Consider the following 26,473-nt stretch of genomic DNA (forward strand, 5'->3'; position numbering starts at 1 on the left):
TGGATTAATGTGAATTGAAGGACTCTTTCTATAACTAGAAAAAAATACCTCTTTAGATGAAGGTAACACCTTCTGATAAACATTTCACATATCTGCTGATTATTTGAACAGAAAATTCTTCCTCAGGCCTAGCATGGTGGCATGTGACACATGCCTATAATCTCAGCTATGAGGAGGAGGCTAAGGCAGGAAGATCACAAGTTTGAGGCCAGCCTAGGCAACTTAACCAGACACTGTCTCAAAATAAAATTTCAAAAGGACTGGGGGTATAGCTTAGTGATATAGGACTTGCCTAGCATGTGTAAGGTCCTGGGTTCAATCAGAGAGAGAGAGAGAGAGACAGAGAGAAGGGGGGAGGGAAAGAGAAAGAGAGAGAAGGGGGAGGGAGAGAGAGATATTCTTTTTTACAACATTTTTATTAATACATATGCATAGTACATAATATTTACATTCCTTGTGGAGAGTTAGTACATGTACATAATATATCTTAATTCCATTATACATTTTAAGTCCATTTTTCATCCCCCTTCCCTTCTCAAGGGAATTCTTCTTCATCGCTGTAGGAGTACCAATACTGAGACCCAAGATTTCTCCAGATACACTCATTCTATAGGTGATCTGAACCTTTCCTGTAGCCTTAAATGCCATACACCGATTAATCCTACACCAACCATTACCCTAAACTTCAGACTAATATCCAGCATATTCAGCATCAATTAACTGAAAGTTCATAAACTCCTGATTGTATGGAATCCCATCAACAGTTTTCCCCAACTTACTGAACATTTCCATTCTTTCAAAAATCTGGCTCTTCTCTCTCACTCCACAGCCGATAATCCATCAGTGTCCCAAACACTCCATTTCCAAAATATGTAGCGAACCTGACAGCTTCTCACTGCCTCCATCTCTGATGCTGTAGCTAACATTGCTGAAATGAATTACTACAAACCAAGTTATTTCAAGTGACTCAAATGTACTAGTTTTATATTTCAGAAATTGGAAATGGGTCTTACCATGCTAAAATAAGATGTTGACAGGGCTGTCTCTGGAGGTTTCCCTTTCTGGCTTTGACCAGCTTCTAGAGGCCACCATGTTCTGCATCCCATTAACCTCTCAAGTTGTTTTTATCTTACATTGCTCTGACCTCCTCTTCTACCTCCTTCCCACTAAATGTGGGAAGGATTCTTTTTTTTTTTTTCTAGCATTTTACAACATAAGGTTTATAAGGAAGAGAACATATCTTCCCAATGTACTGTCCAGCAGAGCCCAGGTTCTGGGGCTCTGGGTCACATTTTCCAGGGTTCTCCTTACCTGATCAGCACTGAAGTTGTTAAAGAGACATTCTTCTCTTGGCCAAATGTGTAGCAGAACCACAGTTTGGGCTGAACATCAGAACACTCTCAGATTAAGATGGGAAGGCCAGGGTTCACCTTCTTCAGCTCCACATAGCATTTCTCGATGAAGTCCCTGACACCCTGGCTGCTGGGCAAGTGCTGGCATAAGTGGATTCGAATCTCACGCAGGCCTAGCTTTGCCCCAACCACTATACTGGCCAAAGCTGCTGCTGTCTCCACTTGGTACTCTTAAGGACTCATTACATTTAATGTACCCAGCAATCTAGAATAATCTTCCTATTTTTAAGGTCAGCTAATTAAAACTTTTAATTATATCTGCTACCTTAATTTTTAAATTAATTTTATTGGTACATTTTAGGTATACAATATAATGACATTCATCATTGGAAATTTGCACCTTCACATAATCCCTCTTGGTTCTTATTTTTTCCCAATTCCCCTGCCCTCCCTTCAACCACTCCATCCCTCCCTATTTACAAAGACTTTGTTTCCATTTTTTTCTTTTCTTACATTAATTTCATTCCCTTCTTTCTTTATCCCTACCCCTCCCACTTCCCCTTCTCTTTTGCCCCTTTTCCTCCTATTTCACATTATCTATTATATCTTTTAGTCCTTATTTACACTTTCAGTTTCTCATACTAGAGAAACTATTCGGTATTTACACATGTGTGTTATATTTATTTCACTTAAGAGTATCCCCTCAATGTGCATCCATTTAGCTATAAATGTCTCCAATTTCTCTTTTTTATGGCTGAGTAGTACTCCATTTTATTTTTTAAAAGCCCACATTTTCTTTATCCATTTTCTAATCTCCAGTTGATGGGCAACTGGGCTTTTCCAAGTTTTAGCTATTACAAATTGTGCTGCTATGAACATGGGTGCACATATATCACTATGGTATGATTCTTTTAATTCTTTGGGGAAGAACCCCAGCAGTGGAATAGCAGGGTCAAATGGGACTTTCAGTCCTAGTTCTTTAAGGTATCTCCATACTGATTTCCACAGTGATTGCACTAGTCTACACTCCCACCAGCAGTGGAGCAGGGTTCCTCTTTTCCCACAGCCCCATCAGCATTTGTTATTGGTTGATTTCATGATAGCAGCCTTTCTTTCTGGGGTGAGGTGGAATCTCAGCATTGTTTTCATTTGCATCTCTCGAATGACCAGTGATGTTGAACATTTTCTCATATGCTTATTTGCTATTTCTACTTCTTTGTCTGAGAAATGTCTGTTCATTTCAGATGGCCATTTTTGGATTGGGTCTTTAAATTTGGGATTTTAAGTTCTTTATAGATTCTAGATAGTATACCTTTGAGGAACAGCAGGTGAAAATTTTTTCCCACATTGTGGGTTGTCTCTTCACACTGTTGATGATTTCTCTTGCTGGGCAAAAGCTTTTTAATAAGAAGAGATCCCACTTGTTGATTGTTTGTGCAAGTTCACGGGCAACTGAGGTTTTGTTCATAAAAACTTTTCCTACACCAATGTCTTCAAGAGTTCTACCTAACCTCTGTTCCAGCTGGTTCAGTGTTCCTTTTATAATATTTAGATCTTTAATCCATTTCGATTTTAGTTTAGTGCATGGTGAGAGTTATAGGTCTAGTTTTAATCTTTGGCAAGTTTTTGAAACTTGGTTTTTAAAACCCAATTTTTCCAGCACTATTTATTAAAGAGGCTATCTTTCCTCCAGTAAGGATAGTTGGCTTTTTTGTCGAAGATGTGGTGGCTGAGTGTGTCTGGAGTTGTTTCTGCATTTTCTAATCTGTTCCACTGGTCCTCAGATCTGTTTCTTTGACAGTACCACGTTGTTTTTATCACACTAGCTTTGTAGTATAGTTTCAAGTTGGGGATTGTGATATCCCCTGTCATGTCTCTACACACGTTGCCTAGAATTGCTTTTGCTATTCTAGGTCTCTTGCTCCATATGAATATTTGGATTGTTTTCTCAAGGTCCATGAAATATGTTGCTGGAATTTCAATTGGGATTGCATTGAATCTATATAGCAGTTTTGGAAGTATAGCCATTTTCACTATGTTGATTCTTCCTACCCAGGAGCAAGGGATGTCTTTCCATTTTCTGATATCATCTTCAATCTCTCTTTTCAGAGTGTTATAGTTTTCAGAGAAGAGGTCTTTGATTTCGTTAGATTGATTTCTAGGTATTTCAGATTTTTGGATGCTATTGTGAAAGGAATTGTTTGCCCTATTTCTCTCTCAGTGAGTTTGTTATTCGTGTAGAGGAAAGCTATTGATTTTTGTGTGTTGACTTTGTAACCAGCTACTTTACTGAATTTGGTTATTAAATCTAGAACACTTTTGGTGGAGTTCTTGGGGTCTTCTATATAGAGTCATGTCATCAGCAAATAATGACAATTTGACTTCTTCATTTCCTATCTTTATTCCTTTCATTTCTTTCTCATATCTAATTGCTGTGGCTAATGCTTCCAAAACATTAGTGGTGATAGTGGACATTCTTGTCTTGTTCCTGATTTTAGTGTGAAAGATTTCAGTTTTTCACCATTTAGCATGATATTAGCTATTGGTTTTTCATAGATGGCTTTTTATCAGATTGAGGTAAAGACTGTCTATTCCAATTTCTTGTAGGATTTTTATCATAAAGGCATCTTGGATTTTGTTGAATGCTTTTTCTGCATCTATTGAGATGATCATATGGTTTTTGTCCTTGGCTCTATTGATATAGTGTATTACATTGATTGATTTGCGTATGTTGAACCATCCCTGCATCCCTGGGATGAATCACACTTGGTCAGGGTGTATGATCTTCTCGATGATCTTTTGCATTCTATTTGCCAGTATCTTATTAAGGATTTTTGCATCTGTGTCCATTAGTGAGATTGGCCTACAGTTCTCTTTTTTGGTTGGGTTTTTCTGTTTTGGAGATCAAGGTGATGCTTGCTTCCAGGAATGAATTTGGGAGTATTGCTTCCCTTTCAATTTCATTGAAGAGTTTCAACAGTAGTGGCAGTAGTTCCTCTCTAAATGTCTTGTAGAATTCAGCAGTGAAGCCATCAGGACCTGGGCTTTTCTTAGTTGGTAAGTTTTTAATTACGTTTTCAATTTCATCCATTGATATTGGGTCATTTAGAATTTTTAGGTCATCTTTGTTCAGCTTTGGTAATTGATACGTATCTAGGAATCTGTCCATTTCTTCTGTGTTGTCCATCTTATTGGCATATAGGTTCTTGAAGCAGATATTGATGATCCTCTGGATTTCTGCTGGGTCCATTGTAATTTCACCCTTTTCATTCCTAGTTGCATGGATTTGGGCCTTTTCTTTCCTTTTTCTGACAAGGTTGGCTAAGGCTTTGTCAATTTTGTTGATTCTTTCGAAGAACCAACTCTGCTTCATTGATTTTCTGTATCTTTCTCTTAGTCTCCATTGCATTGATTTCTGCTCTGATTTTTATAATTTCCTCCCTTGTATGAGCTTTGGGTTTGTCCTGCTCTTCTTTTTCTAGAAGCTTGAGGTTCACCATCAGGTTGTTTAATTGAGTTTGCTCTGTTTTCCTAATATGAGTATTCACTGCTATAAATTTCCCTCGTAAGACTGCTTTCATTGTGTCCCATAGATTCCGATATGTTGTATTGGCATTTGCATTTAATTTTAGGAACTGTTTGATTTCTTCTTTAATTTCTTCTGTGACCCAATGGTTGTTCAGAAGGGTGTTATTCAATTTCCATGTGTTTGTGAAGTTCTTGCGGTTTCTTATGCTATTGATGTCCGGTTTAATTACACTATGATCTGATAATATACAGGGGATAACTTCAGTTCCTTTTCACTTACTTAAACATGTTCTATGAGTATGTGGTCTATTTTGGAGAATGACCCGTGTGCAGCTGAGAAGAATGTGTATTCTGATTTTGTGGTGTGAAACACTCTGTACACATCTGTTAAGTTCATTTGTTCAAAAGTTTGATTGAGTTCTAGTATTTCGTTGCTGATTTTTTTGTCTAGTTGATCTATTTATTTGTGACAGTGGGGTATTGAGGTCCCCCACTACTATTGTGTTAGTGCTTATTTGATTTTTCATGTCCATCAGTATTTCTTTTATATATTTGGGCACACTAGTGTTTGGTGCACATATGTTTATGATTGTCATCTCTGCCTGTTGGATTGTTCCCTTTACAAGGATGTAGTGTACTTCTTTATCCTTCTTAAACAGTGTTGGTTTGGAATGCATTTGATCTGCAAGTAGGACAGCTACTCCTGATTTTTTGGGGGTTCCTGTCATATGGAATATTGTTTTCCACCCTTTAACTTTCAGTCTATGAGTTTCTTTTTGAATTAAATGTGCTTCTTGTATGCAGCATATTGTTGGATCTTGCTTCTTCTTTTTTTTTTTTTTTTTTTTGGTACCAGAGATCGAACTCGGGTCCTTGAGCTTGTGCAGCAGGCGGCAAGACCACTGAGCTAAATCCCCAGCCCTAAATACAATCTTTTCTTTTTTTTTTTTTGGTACGAGGGATTGAACTTGTGGATCTTGCTTCTTGACCCATTCTGATGGTCTATTTCTTTTGACTGGTGAATTGAGACCATTAACATTGATGGTTATAATTGATATGTATTGACTTATCATTGTCATGACTTTTTCTTTTTGTTGGATTCTCCCCCTTTGCTTTAGTTTCTTGCCATGCCTGATGGATTCATTCTGCTGGGATTCCTGGGGATGTGATCCTCATTGTCTGTTCCTAGGATACTGTCTAAAATTTTTGGAGTGCTGGTTTGGTATTTATGAAGTTCCTAAGGTCCTCTTTGTCATGAAAGTATCTTATTTCTCCATCAATTTTTTTTTTTTTTTTGCTTTAAATGTTCTCCATCAGTTTTGAAAGATAGTTTCCCAGGGTACATAAATCTGGATTGGAGGCTGTTTTCCTTTAGGGCTTGAAATATGACACTCCAAGCTCTTCTTGCCTTGAGGGTTTGTGCTGAGAAGTCTGCTGTGATTCTGAAGGACTTTCCTTTGTATGTGATTTGTTTCTGTTCTCTAACTGCTTGTAAATTTTGTTCTTCTGTTGGGTTTCTGGAATCTTAACTATTATATGCCTATATGTAGATTTTTTTTTGATCAAGGCTAGTTGGAGTCCTATATGCCTCACTTATTTGTATGTCAATTTCTTTTCCTCTGCTTGGGAAGTTTTCTACCATCACTTCTGTGAACAGTTCTTTTATGTTGTCTGTACTCTCTCCTGTTTCTTCATTGACTCCAATCAGTCTTACCTTTTTCTTCTTTGCATCATCTAACAGCTGCTGGATTGATTTCTTGTGGTCCCTTATAATTTTAAAGAAATTTTTCTTTTCCTGATCACTAATTGCAATCCTGTCTTCTATACCTGAAATTCTGTCCTCACATTGGCTCATTCTGCTGTGTAAGCTTTCAATGGAGTTTTTAATTTCCTGGAAATCTGTTTGCATCCGTTTTATGGATTCCATTTGTTTCCTATGTTGGGATTCCATCATGTTCCTCAGCTCTTCTATTTTTTTATATGTGTCTGCTCTAGAGTTATTAATCATGTCTTGCACTATGGGCACAATCTCTGCTGTTATGTGAGAAATTATTTCTGATTTTATTTTTTCCAGCTCTTTTGTTGCCAGTTCAGGGAGTCCAGGTGGTTGAGTATTCTACTGTTCCATCTTGTTTCCCTTTGATGTTGCCTTAGGTGATCTGGAAGTCTGGTTTTGAGATTTGTTTACGTGTTTTCTCCTTTCAACAGATGCAGCCTGCTGTGCCTTTGTTGAGGTAACTTTTTGCTCACCCAATCATCTTCAATTCTCAGCAAGCCACCAGGTAGACTTTACTCTGCTGCTCACCAGTACACTAATTCCTGGGTTCAGAATAGTTGCCTTTTGGATCCCTGAGCTGACCTATTGTCTGGGTGGGCTTCTGGCTGGGGCCTGTGCACACCTGAGATGGTATCTAGGTGTGCCTCTCTCTAGGGCCTCTATGTACCTCTTGTCTGGCAGGGCTTTTGGCTGGCAGCTGTGCACCGCAGTTCCTGTTGTGTGAGGAAGCTTCTGACAAGGGTCTCGTTTACTTACCAATGGTATCAGGGTAAACCTCTGACTGTTGCTTGTGCACCTGTGCAGCTCTTTTCTAGGCAGGCCCTTGGCTTGGGCCAGTGTGCCTGAGCCTCTGGGGTCAGGGCAGAGCCCTGGCTGTGATCTGCTTGCAGCCATGCTGCTCTGGTGCACACTGCTCCTCCCCCAACTAAGGTGGTCTGGTGTGCCTTTATTGCAGAGATTCTCTTCACTTTTCCATTGGGCTTGTTTTCATCAAGGAGGCTCATAGAGGCCCTCTTTCTGTTGTTCACTTCTGCTCTGTCTTCTGGAGCTCAGAACAATGTCCTTTATGACCCCTGCAACTCTGCAGTGTGGATCCAGGTAATGGCTCAGCACAGCCTCAGGGAAAGGGGGAGGGTGTTGCTGGTGCCCTGGAGGCTCACCTCCTTGGCACTGGGGGGAGGGGCCCTGCTCCTCAGTGCTCAGGGGCAGTGGTATGGCAGCCCAAGAGGCTCTGCTACCTTAATTTTCCCCTTGCCAAGTAACATATTCGTAGAGATGAGGACCTGTATATTTTGACAAGGGATTGGAGGTGCACTATTCTGATTATTCTGCCTACCATAACCACTTTGGTATAAATTTTGAATTTTAATTACTAGATTATCCAATAGTCTCCAAATGAGGTTCTCTGCTTCCACCCTTTTTCCTTTATGCCTCCCCTCCAAAGAGACCAGATAATTTCACATAAAATTGAAGTGTGACCATGCTGAGGATGTAGTTCAGTGGTAGAGCATTTGCCTAGTTTGCATGTGGCCCTGGGTTCAATTTTCAGCACTGAAAAGGTAATAATAATAATAATAACAATGATGATGGTGATTAAATATGATCATGTGACTCCTTGGCTAAAAGTGTAATGCCTTCCCATCTTACTCAGTACAAAGCCAAAGTTCTCAAAGAGCCTACAAAGGTCCTTCTAACTCTTCTACTCAATGTCTCCTATCTTCCTCCCCTTTATTCAGCTCCAGTCACACCAGTCTCCTTGCTATTCTCTAAGTGAGGTAACTCCTCACCCCCAGGTCCTTTACACTTCTTGTGCCTGGACTACTCTTTACCCAGATGTCCATAAGACTTATTCCCAACCTTCTGCAGTTCTTTGCTCAAATGTTATTTTATGAGAGAAATCTTCCTTGACTAGATCACCCTATTTAAAATAACATCCCTACCCATAATATTCTCTGTCTGCTACAGACTGGAAGTTTGTGTCCCCCTAAATTCCATTTGTTAAAGCTCTAATTCCCAATGTGATGTTATTTGAAAGTGTAGCCTTTTAGAGATAATTAAGTCTAAAGGAAGTCATAAGTGTAGAGCCTCCATGATGGGATTAGTGCCCTAATAAGAGTGGAATTATCTCTCAGCTGAGTATCCAGCAAAAAACCAGAAAGATGAACCTCATTAGCCAGCACCTTGATCTTAGACTTTCAGCCTCATGAACTGTGAGAAATAGTATTTGTTGCTTAACTATCAGTCTATTTTGTTATAGTAGTTCAAGTTGACTAAGACATCATCTTCACTCTTCATTTTCTTCATAGCACTTGTATGTTTGTTTAGTATTTAGGTCTTTCCAGAAGAAACTATGTACTTTGTTCTTTCACTGTTTTCTTAGCATCTGTATACTGAGATTCTCAGTAACATTCAATAATTATCTCTTGGATGACTAAATGGAATGTAATTTTTTAACTCTACTACTACTACCTAATGCATAGTTGACTTCTTGTGTCCTTAGTTCATAAGAGCTTTCTCTTCCCCAGAAATGGAAGTTATTAAATTGTTGATGACTAACATTAAAATTATAGGAATATAAGATGAAAGGCAATTTGTTTAAATTTAGGCATAAGATATAGAGAAAAATACTTTTAAATACATTTTCAACTTTGTGGTTATTGAAGTAATTAATTATGAGACTACTAACTGAGGAATGGGAGGAAAATACTTTTGATAAGCCTACTATTTCTCAGAACAGGATAAAGGAGTTTTGTTTGTCTGTTTTCATTTTTTTTTCCTGACCCTCAGCTGTGGTAATTTTAAGCTGATGGAAAAAAATTCTGATCTGCTATGTTTTGGTCCTTTTGTTAGACAAAATATGAGGAAATGTGGTCTGTTTTATAATGTTTTTTGGTTTCTAAATGGCTATTTAAATACAGATAACAGTACATAGACAAACTGGAGGAGCAGGTTCTGCTACTCAACCCAGTTAACTTGTTACCTGATATGTCCACTCAGATGGCAGAGCCAGTAATGCAGTGTGGTGTAATACAGTGGGAAATTTGCCCAAGCTGACCCCCTAAATGCAAGAAGTAGCCCTCATGTTGAGAACTGTGGAGGTTGGGACAAATCATTAACTGACAAATACCACTCATAGAATTTCAGAACATGGTGAAAAATGGAACCTCAGACAAAAGGAATTTTGAAGATACTATATAATAGGTAAGATTTTCTTTCTTTCTTTCTTTTTTTGGGGGGGGTACCAGGATTGAACTTGGGACCTCATGCTTGCAAGACTGGCTCCAGAACCACTGAGCTAAATCCCCGGCCATAGGTAAGATTTTCTTAGAAGAGTAATGTAAAACATTTTTTGCACCCCAGTTTTATCTATAGAATTCAAATAGTTTACTTTTACCAAGATTTCTACACTTGGATTCTAGCAAAAAAGAGAAAGAAAGAATACTTTTTCATGTGGTACATGCCATTTCCTTAAAACAACTTATCTTTCTTATTTAAAAAAGTTGGCGGGCCACGGATTTAGCTCTGTGGTGCTGCCACCTGCTTCACAAGTGCAAGGTCCAGAGTTCAATCCCCAGTACCCCCCCAAAAGAAGTTTGCTCTGGGGTTGGTTATTCTATTTTCACTAATAAAACTATATATTACACACATAAATATATACATATTTTGTAAGATTTACAGTCAATGTTTATACATGGTCAATGTTTATATACATGTAAACACAAATGACCATAAATCTTACATTATATTTTATGAAATTATATATTTATATAATATAAATTTATAGTGTATTTATAAACATTGACCATAAATCTTAAAAATTACATATTACAAAATTAAATACTATTATGCAATATATGTGTATAAATATTGACCACAAACCTTACAAAATTAAATGAACGATCATTACAAACAAATGTGATTAGTACCTATTTTAATAGTCCGTGGCCAATGAGAATCTGCTTTTTCCTAAGGCAACTGGTTAGGCCACCTCTCCTGATTTTTATATTTTGGCAACTAAAATAAAAATTTTGTATAGTAACAAAATTACATATTCTTCCAGGGTTGAAGGAAGTTAAGTGGGGTATAGAAACAGTCACCCAGAGACCAATCCTCTGGGCTTAGAATCCTCAAGTGACTAGTGATTGGAAGATTCCAACTGGCTTCCTAGAGTGGAAAATTAAATTTAACTTCTTAGAGTTTCCCTTTCCTTCTTACGAAACTAGGACATTATATAATTTTAAAGTGGCTAATTCGTTTCTAAGTCCCTTCCTGACCTACATAGTTCAAGGCTGCTATAAATACTTTAAAAGTTGGTTTATGTGTGTACACAGATACCTCCATATATGTTATCTATATACATATACACAGTTCCATTGTGAAAAAAGGAAGAGCTATACAATATTTCATAGGAGGACTTTACAGTGCATCGAGATTGTTTATCAAGATGTTCTTGTTCCTGAAAAAAATGTAAGTTTCTGGGTGGCATTGGGTTGCAGAAACAGTTTTGAACAGCCAGATTTGGTCAACAGTTCTACGCACTCCCCCTTCAGGCTCCAGGCGCTTCAGTTAGTATACAGGGAAGTGGTTTAGGGACCACATCACAGCTCAACTGGGGACCCAGCGGAATTTGTAACCTCCACTGGCTGTCCGGATGGTGAAGGCGTTGCCCTGGGGGAAGGCAAGGGTTCGGATGGTGCTATGGCTGCGGATAGGGGTGCTAAAGGAGCCTCCCTCCTCCAGCTCGCTGTGGCTCAGGTTCAACACGCTCGGGCTGCAATCGGTACGCAGTCCCCGGAAGGCTCCGTGCAGGTTACTGGGCCTGCCATCAGCGCTCGCGGGCTCCAGCTGCACCCGGGGCCGCTTTGGATCCCGGTTCTCCAGAGCTTCGTCGCAGCTCTGGGAAATCTCCCTCAGGATGGCGTCCACTTCCGCGCAATCTTGACCTGCGGCACTGACCAGCTCCTCTAGACTCCTTTTGGCTGTCGCCTTGAGCAGGAAGGTCTCCGCCGCTGTTCCGAATTCTCGGGACTGCGTGATCATCAGCTTCTACGAAAGATGAGGAAGAGCGCCGCCCTGGGGCCGGCCGGACTCTCCCCTTGTGGGGGACGCGCTGCGTATCCAGCTGGCTTCTACTTTCCCATACCCCAATGGGGTCACAACACTGGCAGCAGGGGTGGGGGTCAGGGAGGCATCAGAAGAGTTCCGACGACCCGCAGCGCCCCACTTACATCCAGCACCGCTGCCAGGTGCCGGGTCCGACTGGCGAGTTCTTTGAGCTGCACGTTTCGCTCCTTCAGTGAGGCGATCTCCTTCTGTTTCTGGGTTAGTGTCACGTGCAGCTGCAAGAGGAGACCCCGATAGAGACAGGCCACCGAGCTCGCTGTCATCTGCACAAATTAAACCCAGTCCCTGGGGTCTCATCAGAAATTGAGGCCCCAGGGTCATTTACACTCTTAAGAATAATTTATTTCACTTTTTTTTTTTTTACACATTACTTGGATTTAAAATATATCTCAACTAATCCTCAGTGTGACAGTACTGGTGGAGAGTATTGACTTAGGTAACTGGTAGATCTAGGTTTTGCCTCTGAAGTCCAACCATCCCCATATCTTGGTTTATTTATCTGTAAATCGGGACTGGTAAGAGTATCTAGTCAGGAGCTGTATTAAATAGAAGGAGAAAGTACAGTACATTGATAAACCCAGTGCAGGCCCATAAAAAAGTCTTTACTAAATATTGGCAGACCTACTGAAAATCTGGTGATGTGGGAGTATTCTTTTTTTTTTTTTTTTTTTTTTTGTACCAGGGATCGAACTCAGGTCCTTCTGCTTGCGCAGCAGGTGGCAAAACCCCTGAGCTAAATCCCCCGTCCAATGTGAGATTATTTCCACCTAGGGAATTTGGAAACTGAGACGGAGCTGATGGAGCAGCAACAGCTACATAAACCACCAGCTGGTCCACTGGTCAGAACCCCACAGGAGGCATCCTATCCTTGAGATCCCCACTTCTTCCCTAATCTCCAGACCCTGTCCCCACCCCAGGATCCTTGACCACCAGGCCAGTGTCCTACTTGGTTATTCTCCACAAGAGCGTCCCCCAACGCCCTCTGATTCTGGTCGGCCACCTCCTTCCAATACTGCTCCAGTGGCAGAGATGGCTTGTCCGGAGGGCACAGTGGTGGTGACTTCAGGGCCTGCGGGTCTAGCGGCGGGGAGAGGCCAGGACCAAAAGGTGATACAGATCCATCGTTGCAAGGAGAGAAGGGGAAGTCACTGTCCACCAGGGGAGGTGACATCAAAGAGGATGAGTCTGGGGGAAGAACAAGAGTTGGATTTGCTGCCTCAGAGTCATCCTCAGATAGCTATAGGAGCAAAATGCCACAGCAGGTGTAGCAGCTTAGGTGAAGATGTATTCACTTATGTGAAGTAAGGATGCCACTCTGCATTCTGCACACCCTACCACTGTCAGGCCCTTCTTCATACCCTGTACATACAAAGCAGGAGTTCTGCATACACCTGCTGGGTCTCAGCTGAATTGGGAAAACCTGCCTGGGCCTAGAAGTCACACAATGCCTTCCCTCCTCTACACACTCTTGTCATTCGACTTCTCCCTGAGCCATATCAGGAATATCCCTAGATTCCTCTCCCAGAACTCACAAGAACAAACCAAGAAAGTACTATAGATCCAGTGATTCAACTCCATTAGAGGGAGGAGGGTACCCTAAATATGGAATAGCCGTGCCCCTTGGTGAGATTCTGGCGAGTCATTGACCGGTGGCCGTGATTACCGCCTTCATGACCAGGAAATCTGAATTAGTCTGATTCAAGGGTGGGGGACAACCCCGCATCCTCGTTATTTAATTACAAGGAGACTGCACTTGCCTGCAATGAGATCATCCACTGTGTCTCTGAAATTCTGCAGATCGAAGTCTGCTTCTGTTTGCAAGGAATGGTTCTAAAATAAACCAGGGGTGCAGAAACAGTCAACGTTGAGTCTGGCCCTTCTGGAATCATTCCTAGGCGGACAAGCGTCCTCCCATTTTCCGCGGAGGGTCTGCACGGGTCTGCACGCACTTGCATTCGCAGCCAAGTCGCATACCTGAAAACCCAAGCCCCATCCGGCACAAGGAGCCCATGGGCTTGCACTGCGCTGGTGGAGAGACAGAAGCACAAAGCGCAGACCCCGTCCGCTAGGCGGCAGCCCGCTCACCGCGCAGGGCGCGCAAACTGGGCACAGCGGTCCTTTCGCGGGCGGTGTGGGAGCCTCGAACCTGCCGCTTCAGTGACTCGCACCAGACAACCAGCTTCCTCCGTCGTGGTTGTTTGTGCACCCGCAAACCTCAACTCCAGCCTACCCCCGGCTAGTCAAGAAGTCGCTGCTCTAAGCAGAGCTCGGCTTGAGAACTGGGTCTTTGCTCCCAAGAGCCAGCAAGCGTGCAGAGTCCTCCAGCCTGATAATCTGAAACCCCGCTTCCCCACTTCCTGAAAAGGCTGTTGCCGCCATTAACCACTCACCTCCCGCCCCCAGCAAGGAAAGGGAAGGGTGGGCTATAATTGGAGGTGCCAGGGATGCTATGGAAATTGCTTCTGTTCAACACGCAGCAGGTGTGGCCTCTACTGCTCTTTTCAATTTCTCACAAAGTTGGAGTTGACTTCCCTTTCAGTCGATGCACCTCCAACTTCTCGATCTGGATACTTTCTTGGTCTCCCACTGGGCGTCTGGGTGTGTGAAGGGGAAGGAGACTGTAAAGGCTGTAGGGTAGACACCTACCTATTCCCTTCATTCATAGGCATTTCAAGCTGACAACATTTCTTTTTCTTTTTCTTTTTTTCTTTTTTTTTTTTTTTTTTTTTTTTGGTACTGAGGATTGAACTCGAGACCTTGCACTTGCAAGGCAGGCGGTGGAACCACTGAGCTAAATCTTCAGCCCAACAACATTTTCTTTTTTAGTTTCTCAGTTAATCCTCAAACCAGTGTGGGTGGCAGTCAGGGCCCAGGAAGTGCTCCCTCTTCCTCGAAGAAATCTGAAGCTCAGAGAGGTTGAGTTACCCAAAGTTGCCCACCTCCTGCCCTCGAATGCTAGTGCCTATTTCAGTCTTCTTTTCTCTACTTGCCACTGCCTCTCCTTTTTAGGAATACCTGGCTTCCACTGAAGAAGGCACTGGTAAGGAGAAAGTAGTCTCCATGGCCATGGTAGGAGGGGTTGGATTCCAAGGTCCTTTCAGAAATATCTATTCTACAGATTCCACTCTTGATTTGTGCCTTGGTGTTAATCCTGCTGGTCTCCCCAAAGCCCTTCTTTACTAGTTACATACTGTGGGAAGAGGAACTTATTCTGACACTAATTTCAAAGTATCAGTTTCCATCAGGGAAGAAAAAGTCAAAAGTCAACACTTCAGCCAGTTTGGACACTGAGGCTACACAGAAGGGGAAAGGAGGTGAGAGAGGAAGGATTGAAGGCACCAGGCTAATCCTGAAGCACCTGTTCTGCCCTGGTTGAAGAAGTCAGAAATGACATTCTTCAAAAGGGTGGAAAGTCTCCACCTCCATCCAGATTGGAGAAGAAGAATCCTTACCATCATGGAGGCCAGCTCAGGAACTGGGGCCCAGAAAATGCTTCCTCCCAGGTACTGTGTAGGTTTTTGCCTATGCAGGACCTCAAACACTTCTAATGCACTCACCCTCTGTCCACCTTCCCCAGCAGAAAAGGGGTTGAGAAATGTGACCCAAGGGTGCTGTATACCAGAGACTTATTAGGGGTCACTCTGCCCCTGTACCAGCTCTGTCTTTCCAGGTAGAAATCCTGGACCTTTTGGTCCATCTGGTGTGAGCGCTATCCTTGAAATTTTTAATCCTGCCTTCCCAATTAGATAAATCTGGCATTTCTCCAATTACAAGAAAAACTACACAGAACATGATGTCAAATTTAAATTCTGTATACTTAAGTGAAAAATTCAACGAACAAGAGAGTCTGCTTGGTTTTTGTTGTTGGGGTAAGGGAGTGAACTAGGATCTGGGTCAGGTGAAAGATGCTCAGATTTCTCTTATTTGAGCATTGAGATCTAAAAGAATTAAATGGGGGGCCGAGGATTTAGCTATGGGCTGGGGATTTAGCTCAGTGGTTCCAGCCTCTGCCTTGAAAGCGCAAGGTTCAGAGTTCCATCTCTGGTACCAAAAAAAAAAAAAAAAGAATTAAATGGGCTCTGCCAAGCAATGCCCAATCCCTTCTTCTGCCTTAACAATGTCTGCTTTCAGTGGCTGCCTACCCTAAGTCCTCCTGAGTTCTTTCCCAAGGTTCTGCAAGGCCTTTGGTGGAGGACTGTGAAGAGCTTTGCTCTACCACCACTCCCAGTTCTGGGAGGTGGCTACATCCGGTGAGTTCTCTATTGAGCCTGTCCCAGTACCTGCTGTCAGGAAGCTGGAAGGAGCTCCCTTCCTGTGGGTTACATCTAGCTAAGACCACATGTACTTCTGGGTACTTGAACCAGGCTTCTCACCTCCCAGACAATTTAGAGAGACTCAGTCCTCTGCCTGGGAAGTGTCAGCCCCAACAAGTGGTAAAAGTGGGAAGGAAGAAGACAAGTTTAGGGGAGAAGGAAAAAGTCAAATGTCTCTTTGCCCAATGATGGCACATGAACGGAGATTTTGGTGGGAGTGAAGAGGACTTTTTACAAGTGTCCTACTGCTGAAGGGCCATCACTGCATAAAGAAATGTTTTCTGTTGATTTCTTCTCAAGTCCTGTGTCCTTCTTCCCACTTCCCCAAATACAAATTCTTTCACATTGAGCTGCATCCCCAGACCTTTTTTATTTTTTATTTTGAGACAAGATCTCATTAAATTGCCCAGGCTGGACTTGAACACGTGATCCTCTCGCCTCAGCCTCCCAGGGTGCTGGGATCACAAGCGTGAACCACCCTAGTCGTTATTCATCGACTTCCATGCCCCTTGAATACCCAGGGAATGAAAATAGTTAGTAAATGGCCAGGAAGAGGGTCTTGGGAGAACCGACAGGACATGTATCCTGTGCGAAGGTACCCAGCGCACAACTTCTCTGGCACCCATCCACCTGGTCCCTCAGTGCGACATCTCCGCGAGACCTCGTCACAGCTCCACGATATACATGGGGAGCCCTACACTGTAAAAAGCAGCCCAGAAGAAACAACTGCGGAAACACAGCCTTCAGAACGTACTAGGAGGAGGAAGTTCGGGGTTCCCGGGGAAAGGGAGGTACCTGCGAGGCGTCCGGGTCACCAATAGGCGGCGCGACGGACCCGAGGAGAGAGGAACAGTCGGCAAGGTCCTGCAGGTCTATGGTGGTGAGGGCTGCACGGGGAGACCGGGAGACACGCGCCAAGCGGACCTCAGCCTCTCCGCCGAGCTGCCCGCTGGAGCCCTCGCCAGGACGTCGGAGGCCAGGGAGAGAAGCTCCCTGCTGCGCGCGCCGCACCCACCCGGCGCGGGGAGCCAGAGGGGTCGCGCAGGTGCCTCGGGGCTCACCTGGCAGCGCAGCGGGCACCGCGTCCGGGGGATCCTCGTACACCGACACCGTGCTGCCGCTGCCCCCGCCGCCGATGCATCCAGAAAAGAACTTCCGCGGAGGCGCGAACTAACCGGGCACAGATATGGAAGAATGCGGGTCAGCCCTGGGGCGCTCAGCTTGCAAACCCCACCGGACCCGGCCAGAGGCCCCACCTTCCTCTCCGGCTTGCCCGGCGCGCCGAGGAGCCGGCCTGGCAGCTCGAGCATCCTGTTGGGGCAGATGCTGTCGAAGGCCCGGCGTCCCGCCGTGCTGCCCCCACACGCCTGCATCCCGTCTCCCTGCGAAGGCAGCGGCCCGGGCCAGGATGGCAGCCCACACCCTATGCTCCCTGTGCCCGCTGGCTCGGAAGTCCGCCCGAAGCTGGGGCAGGCTTGTGGCCGGGGCGGAGCAGAGGGAGGGGGGAAAGGAGGATCGCCGCGCGGGAGGGGCGGCTCGCGCCTGAGCGCCAGAGGTGGCGCCTTCAGCCCCGGACAATCTGCGCGCAGGCGGAGGCGTTAACTCAACCTGGCAACGGGCTTCCCCAAGGAGCCGCGAGCGCGGGGCCCGGGCCCGCCGGCGCCCTTTCGCCAGGGTTGGCGCCTCCGCGTCCTGGCAGCTCCAGGCTAAGAGAGGGAAAGAACCACAGGCAGGCAAGCCCCACTAGTCCCTAGCACCGGGCATCGCCTTGAGGCTTAAGGGCAGCAGGAACGGAAAAATTAAGGATTCTTATTTCCTTTTTTCCCATCCCAGCAACAAGGCACAAAGTAAACGTGGAGTGACGTGCCTCGCCAAAGCCAGACTCAAGCATCTGCTCTGCCCTGCCCTAAGAGATTCGGTGAGGATGTACAATTCTCGCAGGGACTCAAACAGCCCTGACATTACAGAAACCAGTGCCCCAAACCTGGGCCTATTCTGGGCCTTCACTCACAGCCTTCCAATTGGTCTTTCGGCCTAATGCTCACAGCCCTGGTAGTGGCGCCTGAGCACACCCTTCAAAAAAGAAAAAGGGACATCTACCCCTCCCCATCTGAAAATTCCTGTGGACAGTTCCAACTCCAGGAAAAGCCTGTCCCCTGGTGGTCTCAGCTGCCATCCTGGCGTTTGGCGGCTCTCTTCACAAGTGGTCTTAGCCTGATGTGCCAGTCTCAGTTCCCCTTCCCAAGTTGGAGTCCTCTTCCAGGAAGAGGCATCTTCAAGATGCTATGGATTCAGAAGAGGCATCTCCCAGAAAGGAGCATCCTTGGGTGAGCGGACCTCTCAGGACCATTCAGAGCCATCCCATTTGAAGTCATCTGAAACCAGAGTCTTTGTGTACCCTCCTACTGGACCCTTTATTTTTGCTTTATACCTTCTAAGTAGTATGAAAACTTCTCTTTTTAAAGTGTGATGATCCTCTTTTATTTGCTCTCATTGTCTGGATCAAGAAACAAGACACACCGAACAGCAGTGGAGGACATATTTATGGTAGACTGGCATGGACTTGGAGCCACCCTGAGGCATCTTGAACTGAGTAGAGTGGAGAAATCAGCCAGTTACCACTCCTGGTGTGATATTGCTGATGGTGAGGAGCTATGGCTTTAGAGTCAGACTCCACCAGATCTATGAGTCCCAAATCTTTAGGAAAAAACAGTAGCACAAACACAACAGAGTTGCGGTGAAGATGAGTGGGCTTATTTATGTACAGTGACTGGTATTTAATATGGACAAATTATATCGATTTTTTTCAGTTCACCACCTTTTTGGTTTTATTTCCAGCTTCTCAGTCTGTTCCTGGCTGTGTCCTTGGTTCTTCTGATTCCTAAGAAACTCAGTCACTAGCCTGTCCACCCCTATTTTTGCCCACTTTCTAGTCTGTAAAATGAGTAGGGAAGCTCTTGACCGAGTTTTGGAGAGAACTCTACATATGGAGAGCGTTACAGATTTTCTAGGACAGGCTCACTTTTCAAATACCCAACAGTGAACTCCAAATTGGGGTAAACATATATGGGCATTGTATATTAAATCACCTGTGATAACAGGAACTGTAATAGCATGATTACATGACTCCTAGCCTGGATGATTCTGGAACCAATCACTAAGTTCCTGAAGAGCCAGGAGAGACAAGGATGGGGTTTTAGGGGGTTGGTTGAGTGATAGATTTGAAAACAATTCCTCTCAAATCACTCTTTGTAGAAGGGTCAGAGCCCACATTCTTGCAGCCAGGCTGAGGGTTCCATACAGTATGGGACTTGGGACAGGTGGTTGGGTCTTCCTCCTCCTCCTCTTCTTCCTCCTCCTCCTTTTTTACCACTGAGGAACAGCTTACTTCTTCCTGACCCAAGGAGAACCTTTCTGAAGAGCTTAGGGGTCCCAGGAGCCTACAGTCCAGGGGTCCCAGGCTCCAGAGAGCACTTAGGGGGTGCTTGTGGAGAAAAATCCAAAGAAGTTTCTAGAAATTTGATATTTGGCTTTTTGTCATATATTTCAGTTTCTTCTAAATATAGTAGCACATGAGTGGGATTATTTTTTTAAAAACAAACTATTTTTTCAGGCTGGCAAGATGATGCATGCTACTGGGGAGAATAAGACAGGAAGACCAAGCCCTGGTAATCTAATAAGACCCTGTCTCAAAAAAGACTGATGTAGATCAGTGGTAGAGCATTTGCCTAGCATGCAGCAGGTCTCAACTCCAGTCCCCGGTACAAAATAAAATAAAATAAAATCGGCAGTACAGAAATTTGAAGGGAAAAAAAAGTACAGTGAACTGTATGTTCATCCCCAGTTGTTAACATTTCCATTTACTTTATCTATTTCTTTGCTCCAAGATTTTTTTCCCCTGCATGAACTCTTTCCTCCCGTCATTGTGTAGGCTGCCCCTAGCCTTTTCTTATTATGGCTAGGCTTATTATATGCCAGGATCTGTGCTGGGGAAATTCTATGGACTGTCTCATTAGAGCCATACCTCAACCCTATAAAATAGGTACTACTGTTATTCCCATTTTTACAGAGATGTGGGTCTGGACTTGCCTAATGTCACCTAGAAATTTGCTTCAGAGCTTAATACTTTATACTACCTCACATTTAAACTGAACTTCACTTAAACTTCACAGCTTTGGTGTCAGTTGTAGAGGTGGGAGAGATTAAGAAATGTTCTGCAGGTGAAGCTGAGGCTCAGGGACTACAGCAGATTCATGACAATGAGAATGAATGTGACAATTGTAGAGCCACAGAAATCTAACAAGCCTGTCTCATTACCCAGCCCAGCTTTACCATCTGTAAATTGAGTCCTGAAACATGACTAGAAGGAATGGTACAGTATGGTAGTCCCTAAGTAACTTATGAGACACCAGAAATCTATAAATAAATATTTAGCAGTGTGACTAAGGGTGGAACTCTGAGCACCTGCTTTAAGTCCTCTGTGCCCCACTGTCATCCTCAGAAAATTGGGATAACACTTCATAGAAACATTGAAAGAACAAAATAATGAATGCTGAACATAGTGCCTGGTATGCCATAAGACTCAACACAGCCTTTATTACATTATGCCATTGTCGCCCTTGAGCTTGCATGTAGCAACATAAACTGAACCAAATGATTGCTTGGGCTCTACTTGAGTTGGCCCCAACACTCTGCAAAGCCATCCTTTCTGACATCTGCCATTGCATGTGGGATTCTCTATATTGGAAACATCTCCTGCTTCACCCTTAGCCAGTGTGCCTACCTGGTTCCCAAGGCTTCATAGCTCCACATCATGTGCATTGGCAAATGTACGCAGTGGGCCCTTTGGACAGCATACACTGCTGTGCATTTTACTCTGCCTTACACCCCACCGTACTCTCTGGATCCGTAGTGATACAGTCCTCAGCTTCAGAGGATCCCGACTTGTCTTACCACTGGAACCCTGGCATCCAGAACCTTGCCCAACTGGTCTCAGAGATTCTAACAGTGTTCAGACAAACCACAACAGCCCGTTTATTGAGAAAAGACAGCTCCCAGTGTTCTCAGACAAAATAAACTACTGGATTCTGCTATGGTACGCTATAACCTGCAGGATGGCAAGCAGGAGTCCCGAACCTCCCTCTTTGGACAAATACTGTACTCTTCTGAAGCAACGGGAGGGGTCCACCATTTCTAGCCAGAGGAAAGGAGCCTAAGGGTCTGCTTTATTTCAAGCCTGGGGACAAGCTGCACTTCTCACAGATCTGGAAGGGCAGAATGTGAGTCAGGGAAGTACTGTTTATGGCCACCAGTAGCTGCAACTTGCACAGGCAGTCCTGCAGCGCCGCCTCGGGATGCTGGCCCAGGCGCAGGTCCAGCGGGCGCGGAATTCGGAGCATGCGGTCCGCCAGCGCCAGGCAGCAGATGGCCAGCAGGGAGGGGACGTAGCTGGTGAAGGTGTAGTCTGCCAGGCTCAGCTCCGCCACTCCCCGAGCCAAGATTTGCGCTTCCAGGGCTTCAGAGACTTCAATTTGCCCCTTCTCCACACGCTCTTGAGTGAAATGCTCCAAGAAGAAGCTGATGGTGGGCGCACCTAGGCTGAAGTGCAGCTTGTGAAGCACGATACACTCGAGGTTGCAGAGCTGCTGCCGGGAGAAAGCGCCGCAGCACAGGGCTAGGAGCTGTTTCACGCGCGGAGGGTGAACTTCCACCTAGAATACAAGTGCACTCAGCGCCACCCCACAGCTTCCAGGGTTCGAGGCCTGCCCCAGCCTGAAACCCAGGAGAAGACTGGAATGCCCCCTCATCCTTTCCAGACACCCAGGGACTTCACCAGTCCACCACTCCCACTTAAATCGCCTGGTGTATACGTCCAGCGCAGCTTCCCTAACTACTGTGGGACTGAAAAAGGGGTTGGGAAATTTGGAAGTTTTTTACCCCTTTCTCCCCAGAGACCAGAATAGCAGCGCCAGAAGGCTTTTAGGGACTTACTGCAGCCTATTTCTTTTCTTTTCTTTCTTTCCTCTTTTTTTTTTTTTTTTTTTTTTTTGGTACCCGGGATCGAACTCAGGACCCTGCGCTTGTGAGGCAAGTGCGGTACCACGGAGTTAATCCCCAGCCCCGCCTATTTCTTTGGGGACCGAGCTGAAGGATCATTAAAGATGTAGATTTGCAAGCCTCTGCCAAAATAAGTTTGAGGAACCCAATACGAATTGTGTGCACTGGAGAGGCAGGCGGCCAGGAAGGAGGGCAGCTTAGCCGCAGCCCTGCTCCGGATGCCTCCGCAAGGTACCTGTTTGCAAGCGATGAGTAGGGAGGTGACACCGAGCAGCTGAAAGCAGTCTGCAGCCACAGGCGTGGTGGTAAGAAAGCGGTCCATTGTGTTCACCGTCAGGCACAGCGACTCAAAGGACAGCCCGAATTGGCGGTGCACGGGAATCAGCCAGCTGAGAAGCTTACAGCGGGATTCCGCTGTCACCTGCCGAATGAGAGAGAGAGGAAGGGAGCTGCCGAACGGAAGGGCCAAAAAGACCCAGGGAGCTTTCTCGGAGGAAAGCAGGAAAAAGCTAAACGCACTGGAAAGTGGGAATAACGCGGGCAATATTGCTACTCAAAGATCGCTGGCCTGGCTGAGAGTCGGAGGGCCGGGTTTCGTGCCTGGCGCCGTGCCGAGCGGTCCGTACACGTTACCTCCTTATCTCCCGTAATCCTCTCAGCAATTCAATGGGGGGTGGGGGTGGAGAAGTAGTCAATTTTGCAGATGAAGAAACAAATACAGGATTGCTAAATAAGCAGCCCGAGGTCCATGAGAGTCCGGACTCAACCTGGAAACTAACTCCTCTGCACTCTGCGCGCTCCACTATCTTGAGTCAGACCACGTAAGCTATGTACGCCCCACTGTAAAGTGACCCCGGTGAACAGGCCCTCGGAAGCCCCTGTTGCTCTACTTGGGGCGGGAACTAGGCTGCACTGGCGAGGGCGCCGCGAAGGGCGGAGCGCAGAAAAGGAGAGAGCCCGGGAAAGGATGGGGGGCGGCTGCGGAGAGCTGGCTCTACCAGCGCCTCACTTGTGGCTGCCGCGCCAGCGACTCCAGCGGATGGAAGTGGCTCTCCTGAGCCTTGCGGAAGGCGTAGCAGCTCCGACCGTAGTCGCGGAAGGTCTGTAGATCTAGTGGTGACAACAACTGGTCAGGACTGGGCAGAGGGCTGCAGTCCTGCGCCCCCGCCGACGCCACGGGGCTGTCTGCGCCGTCCGAGCCTGAGCTGGGGGACTCGGACAGGTCGCAAACGCCTGAGTCCCCGGGGAGCAGGCACGGGTTCAGGGGCTGTAGCGGCTCCTTCCTCCGGAGACGCGGGCGCCTACTCTTCTTCACTGGGGCCCGAAGATTCTGGTCGTTATCCCGCCTTTCTGACCAGGCCGCGGGGCTCGAGGGGCTGGTGGGGCAGGGGGTCACCATGATGCAGCCAAGTGGCCGCTGTACTGCCCCCAACGCCTTGAGCGCAGCGAGCCGCAAAAGCGCACACCAAGAGAGTTCGAGGGAGGCCAGGGCAGCTGCCGGTGCCTCCCTAAGTACTCGTCCTGCCCCTTCGCTCTACCACACCCTCGGCCTTTCACTGGCTGAGGCCAGAGCGGCCCGAGAGCCGCGCTTTCTCGGGTAAAGAACCCTCCCCTTCCTTGCTAGAGGCTCTTCTGTCCGCGACTGGAAGGAGGAGCTGCAACCCGCGCCGCGCACCCTCGCGCGTTCTGCGTTACCCTGGCGACCGGAGCCGAGTAGTGGCGCGAGCTGGGTGCTCAGAGTGGGTCCGAGTGGGGGCGACGGCCCAGCCAGATGAGCTGCGGGCCCAAATGAGGGCCTCTGCTGCAACCGAAAAAAAGGGTCTCCCATGTAGCATCTCCCTGCCTTTTTTTTTTAGTACCGGGGATCGAACTCGGGTTCTTGCTCTTGCAAGGCAGGCGACGGAACCACTGGGCTAATTCCCCGACCCTCTCTGCCCTTCTATTCAGACTGTAACACAGGTCGGTAACTCTTTAAAGTCGGGCTAGAATTCTGTCAGCCTGGTTTTCTTCTGGGACCCGCATAAATAATGTAAATGTATTTGCTTTTGTTTCGGTCAGTACCCTTCCGCCGGTCTCGGGGCAGAGCCTTGGCGTTGTCCTCCTGTGCTGCAGAGTAAGTAGGAGCTACCAGGATTTGTGATTAAACAAATCAGAAAACTGGCCAAACCAACCTCTTGCAGCAAGTCCACAGTCCCCAAGATAGCACCTTCCTCTGCACTTTTAACCCCAAGCCAAACAAACCGTTTAAGAGCAATGTTGCGGTAGGGTTGCATTTCTAGTTTTACCAAATTGCTCACAGGCTGTTCTGTTTAAGATCATTAGCTTCTAACCTTCTGCTCCGGGAAGCCCAATTCTTGGTTATTCCCTGTCTCTCAGAAGCAGCAGCTTAGGGAAGCAGAGCCGGGGGCGGGGAGTTGGGAAGCTTAGGAGTGTCCCCAGGCCGGAGAGACTGCGTGGCTCCCCCCCCCCCCCCCGCCCTCCCGGCAGTGCTGGTCTAGTCCAGACTCCTGTGCCTGTAGAGCTGAATCCTCCCCTGGCCTAAGTGAACCTTCCTGAGGGTCTCTGACCCTTTAGGAGAAGGCGTACTGAGGCACAATGGAGATCTGGCGGACCTGGTCGGCATTGCCCAGAGGCAGTAAGCACAGCTATCTTCAGCCTGAATTTTTCAGAGATACTCCAAGAGGCGAGGTTACTAAATGCCACACCAGTAACAAGTTCAGCTATCCTCACCTCATCGTAGAAGAAACCTAACACGTGTGTCTAATCAAAGTAAATTTATGCGCCTAGAAATTTAGTGGAGGGTGGGGTGGTGTCTCATAGAAATGCAGTTGAAAGAAAAGGAATAGATTTCAGGTTTTGGCTACTGTTACTCCTATTTCCCTGTAACACTGACCAAGCTCTTTATTCTCCCAACATTTATGGTGTCATCAGTAACATGGGAGATTAGCTAAGAATGGCCTGAGAACGGTTTTCAAAACACAGGTGCCTGGCCTCTGTCTCCTCTCAGGCTATTGTTGGGGAAAATTATAGGAGGAATAATTGAATCTTAGATGTCAGATATCAGATTTCTTCCCAGAAAAACCTGAATAAAGAGGAAAAATTGAGGAATTATGACTCCCTACTGGCCAGAAGGCCAGGTGTTATAGAGAAAAGCGCTTGAAGTCTCATTTATTGGTTATCTTGGGCAAGACATTATACAGTCTCCACTTCCTTGTCTGTTAAATGTAGATATTTTATTTACTTTCAGGGTTAAGAGAAATAGGTGTAAAAACTCAAAGTCCTTTTTTTTCTTTTCTTTTTGTGATATTGGGGATTGAACCCAGGGCCATCACACTACGCTACCTCCCTATCCCCACCTCCCTTTTTTGGAGAAAGCTTTTGGTTTAGCCGCTAAATTGCCTGGGCCAGGTTCAAACTTGCAATCAATCCTCTTCCTCAGCCTCCCAGAATTCTGAGATTACAGGCATGTACACCACACCAGCTTAAAGTCTCTCTTGAATGTAAAAATAGTGGGGGCACCTTAAAGTCTACATTGGAAATCAATGATATTACTGAACTGGAGATATTTTGAAAAGCAGTAGCATCATTTGATCTACCTGTGGATGTGAGGCTCTCCTTGTACCATGCTGAAAATACTTGGTTCTCTGAGAGAATTTGCCTTGGAGTCTAATTCCAATAGGTGCTGGCTGAGTTAGCTCCATGGATCTATCCTTCAGTATTTGTGCAATTCCTTGTATGGGCCCTGCCCTCAAGCATCTGACTCTGGTGGGGAAAACAAAGGACCACTTGTTGCAGTTAAGTGGTACCTTGGTTTAAGAGCTTAATTCTTTCCATGATTCTGGTTGCAAACCAAATTGGATGAGAACCAAATCAAATTTCCCCGTAAGGTCGACATTGAACCTAACCATTGAATTTGATTAGTTATTGTCGAATTTGGTTTGTGACCAGAATCGTGGAAAGAATTAAGGTCATGAACCGAGGTACCACTGTTTTTAAATTATTGAAGTATTAGAAAGGTGATGATAGAGGATCTTCTGAGTTTAGGGTTGACAGAGAAAATGCAGGATATCTGTTTAAATTTGAATGGAAGATAGACTATTTTTTAGCATAAGTATGTCACAGATATTGCATGGGACATGTAAGAAAAGAATTACTTACCATTTATTTGAAATCCAAATATTGCATGGGACATACTTATACCAACAGGTTATTTGTTCTTTAGCTGATACTCAAATTTAATTGGACATCTTGACATCTGGCAGCCCTACCTGAGAGCATTGAAAGCCCACAGTAGGAGCAGCTATGATGATCTGGGAAGGCTT

The 26,473-nt window shown here is 45.5% G+C and overlaps 2 protein-coding genes across 3 annotated transcripts; both read right to left on the minus strand.

Annotated features, from left to right (window-relative positions):
* Positions 1–10,454: 10,454 nt before the first annotated feature.
* On the minus strand, positions 10,455–17,572 carry Mcidas (multiciliate differentiation and DNA synthesis associated cell cycle protein). Its single transcript, XM_087189375.1, has 7 exons — positions 17,351–17,572; positions 17,156–17,264; positions 16,890–16,981; positions 13,539–13,611; positions 12,728–12,966; positions 11,886–11,996; positions 10,455–11,703 (listed from the first exon to the last, which is right to left on the minus strand). The coding sequence occupies exons 1-7, from the start codon at positions 17,465–17,467 to the stop codon at positions 11,263–11,265; spliced, it is 1,182 nt and encodes a 393-aa protein (XP_087045501.1). The 5' UTR covers positions 17,468–17,572; the 3' UTR covers positions 10,455–11,262.
* A 3,092-nt stretch (positions 17,573–20,664) lies between these two features.
* Positions 20,665–23,683, minus strand: Ccno (cyclin O). Of its 2 annotated transcripts, XM_021261421.2 has the most exons (4): positions 23,457–23,667; positions 23,161–23,261; positions 22,387–22,572; positions 21,130–21,805 (listed from the first exon to the last, which is right to left on the minus strand). In XM_021261421.2, the coding sequence occupies exons 1-4, from the start codon at positions 23,548–23,550 to the stop codon at positions 21,320–21,322; spliced, it is 867 nt and encodes a 288-aa protein (XP_021117080.1). In that variant the 5' UTR covers positions 23,551–23,667; the 3' UTR covers positions 21,130–21,319. The 2 variants fall into 2 exon arrangements, with proteins under 2 accessions (XP_004848574.1, XP_021117080.1); XM_004848517.3 differs by having other exon boundaries at positions 20,665–21,805; positions 23,161–23,683.
* Between the last annotated feature and the right edge of the window lie 2,790 nt (positions 23,684–26,473).

Source organism: Heterocephalus glaber, unplaced genomic scaffold (genome assembly GCF_053883595.1).
Source record: "Heterocephalus glaber isolate CG9 unplaced genomic scaffold, H.glaber_assembly_v1.0 deba00001538, whole genome shotgun sequence".
NCBI lineage: Eukaryota > Metazoa > Chordata > Mammalia > Rodentia > Bathyergidae > Heterocephalus > Heterocephalus glaber.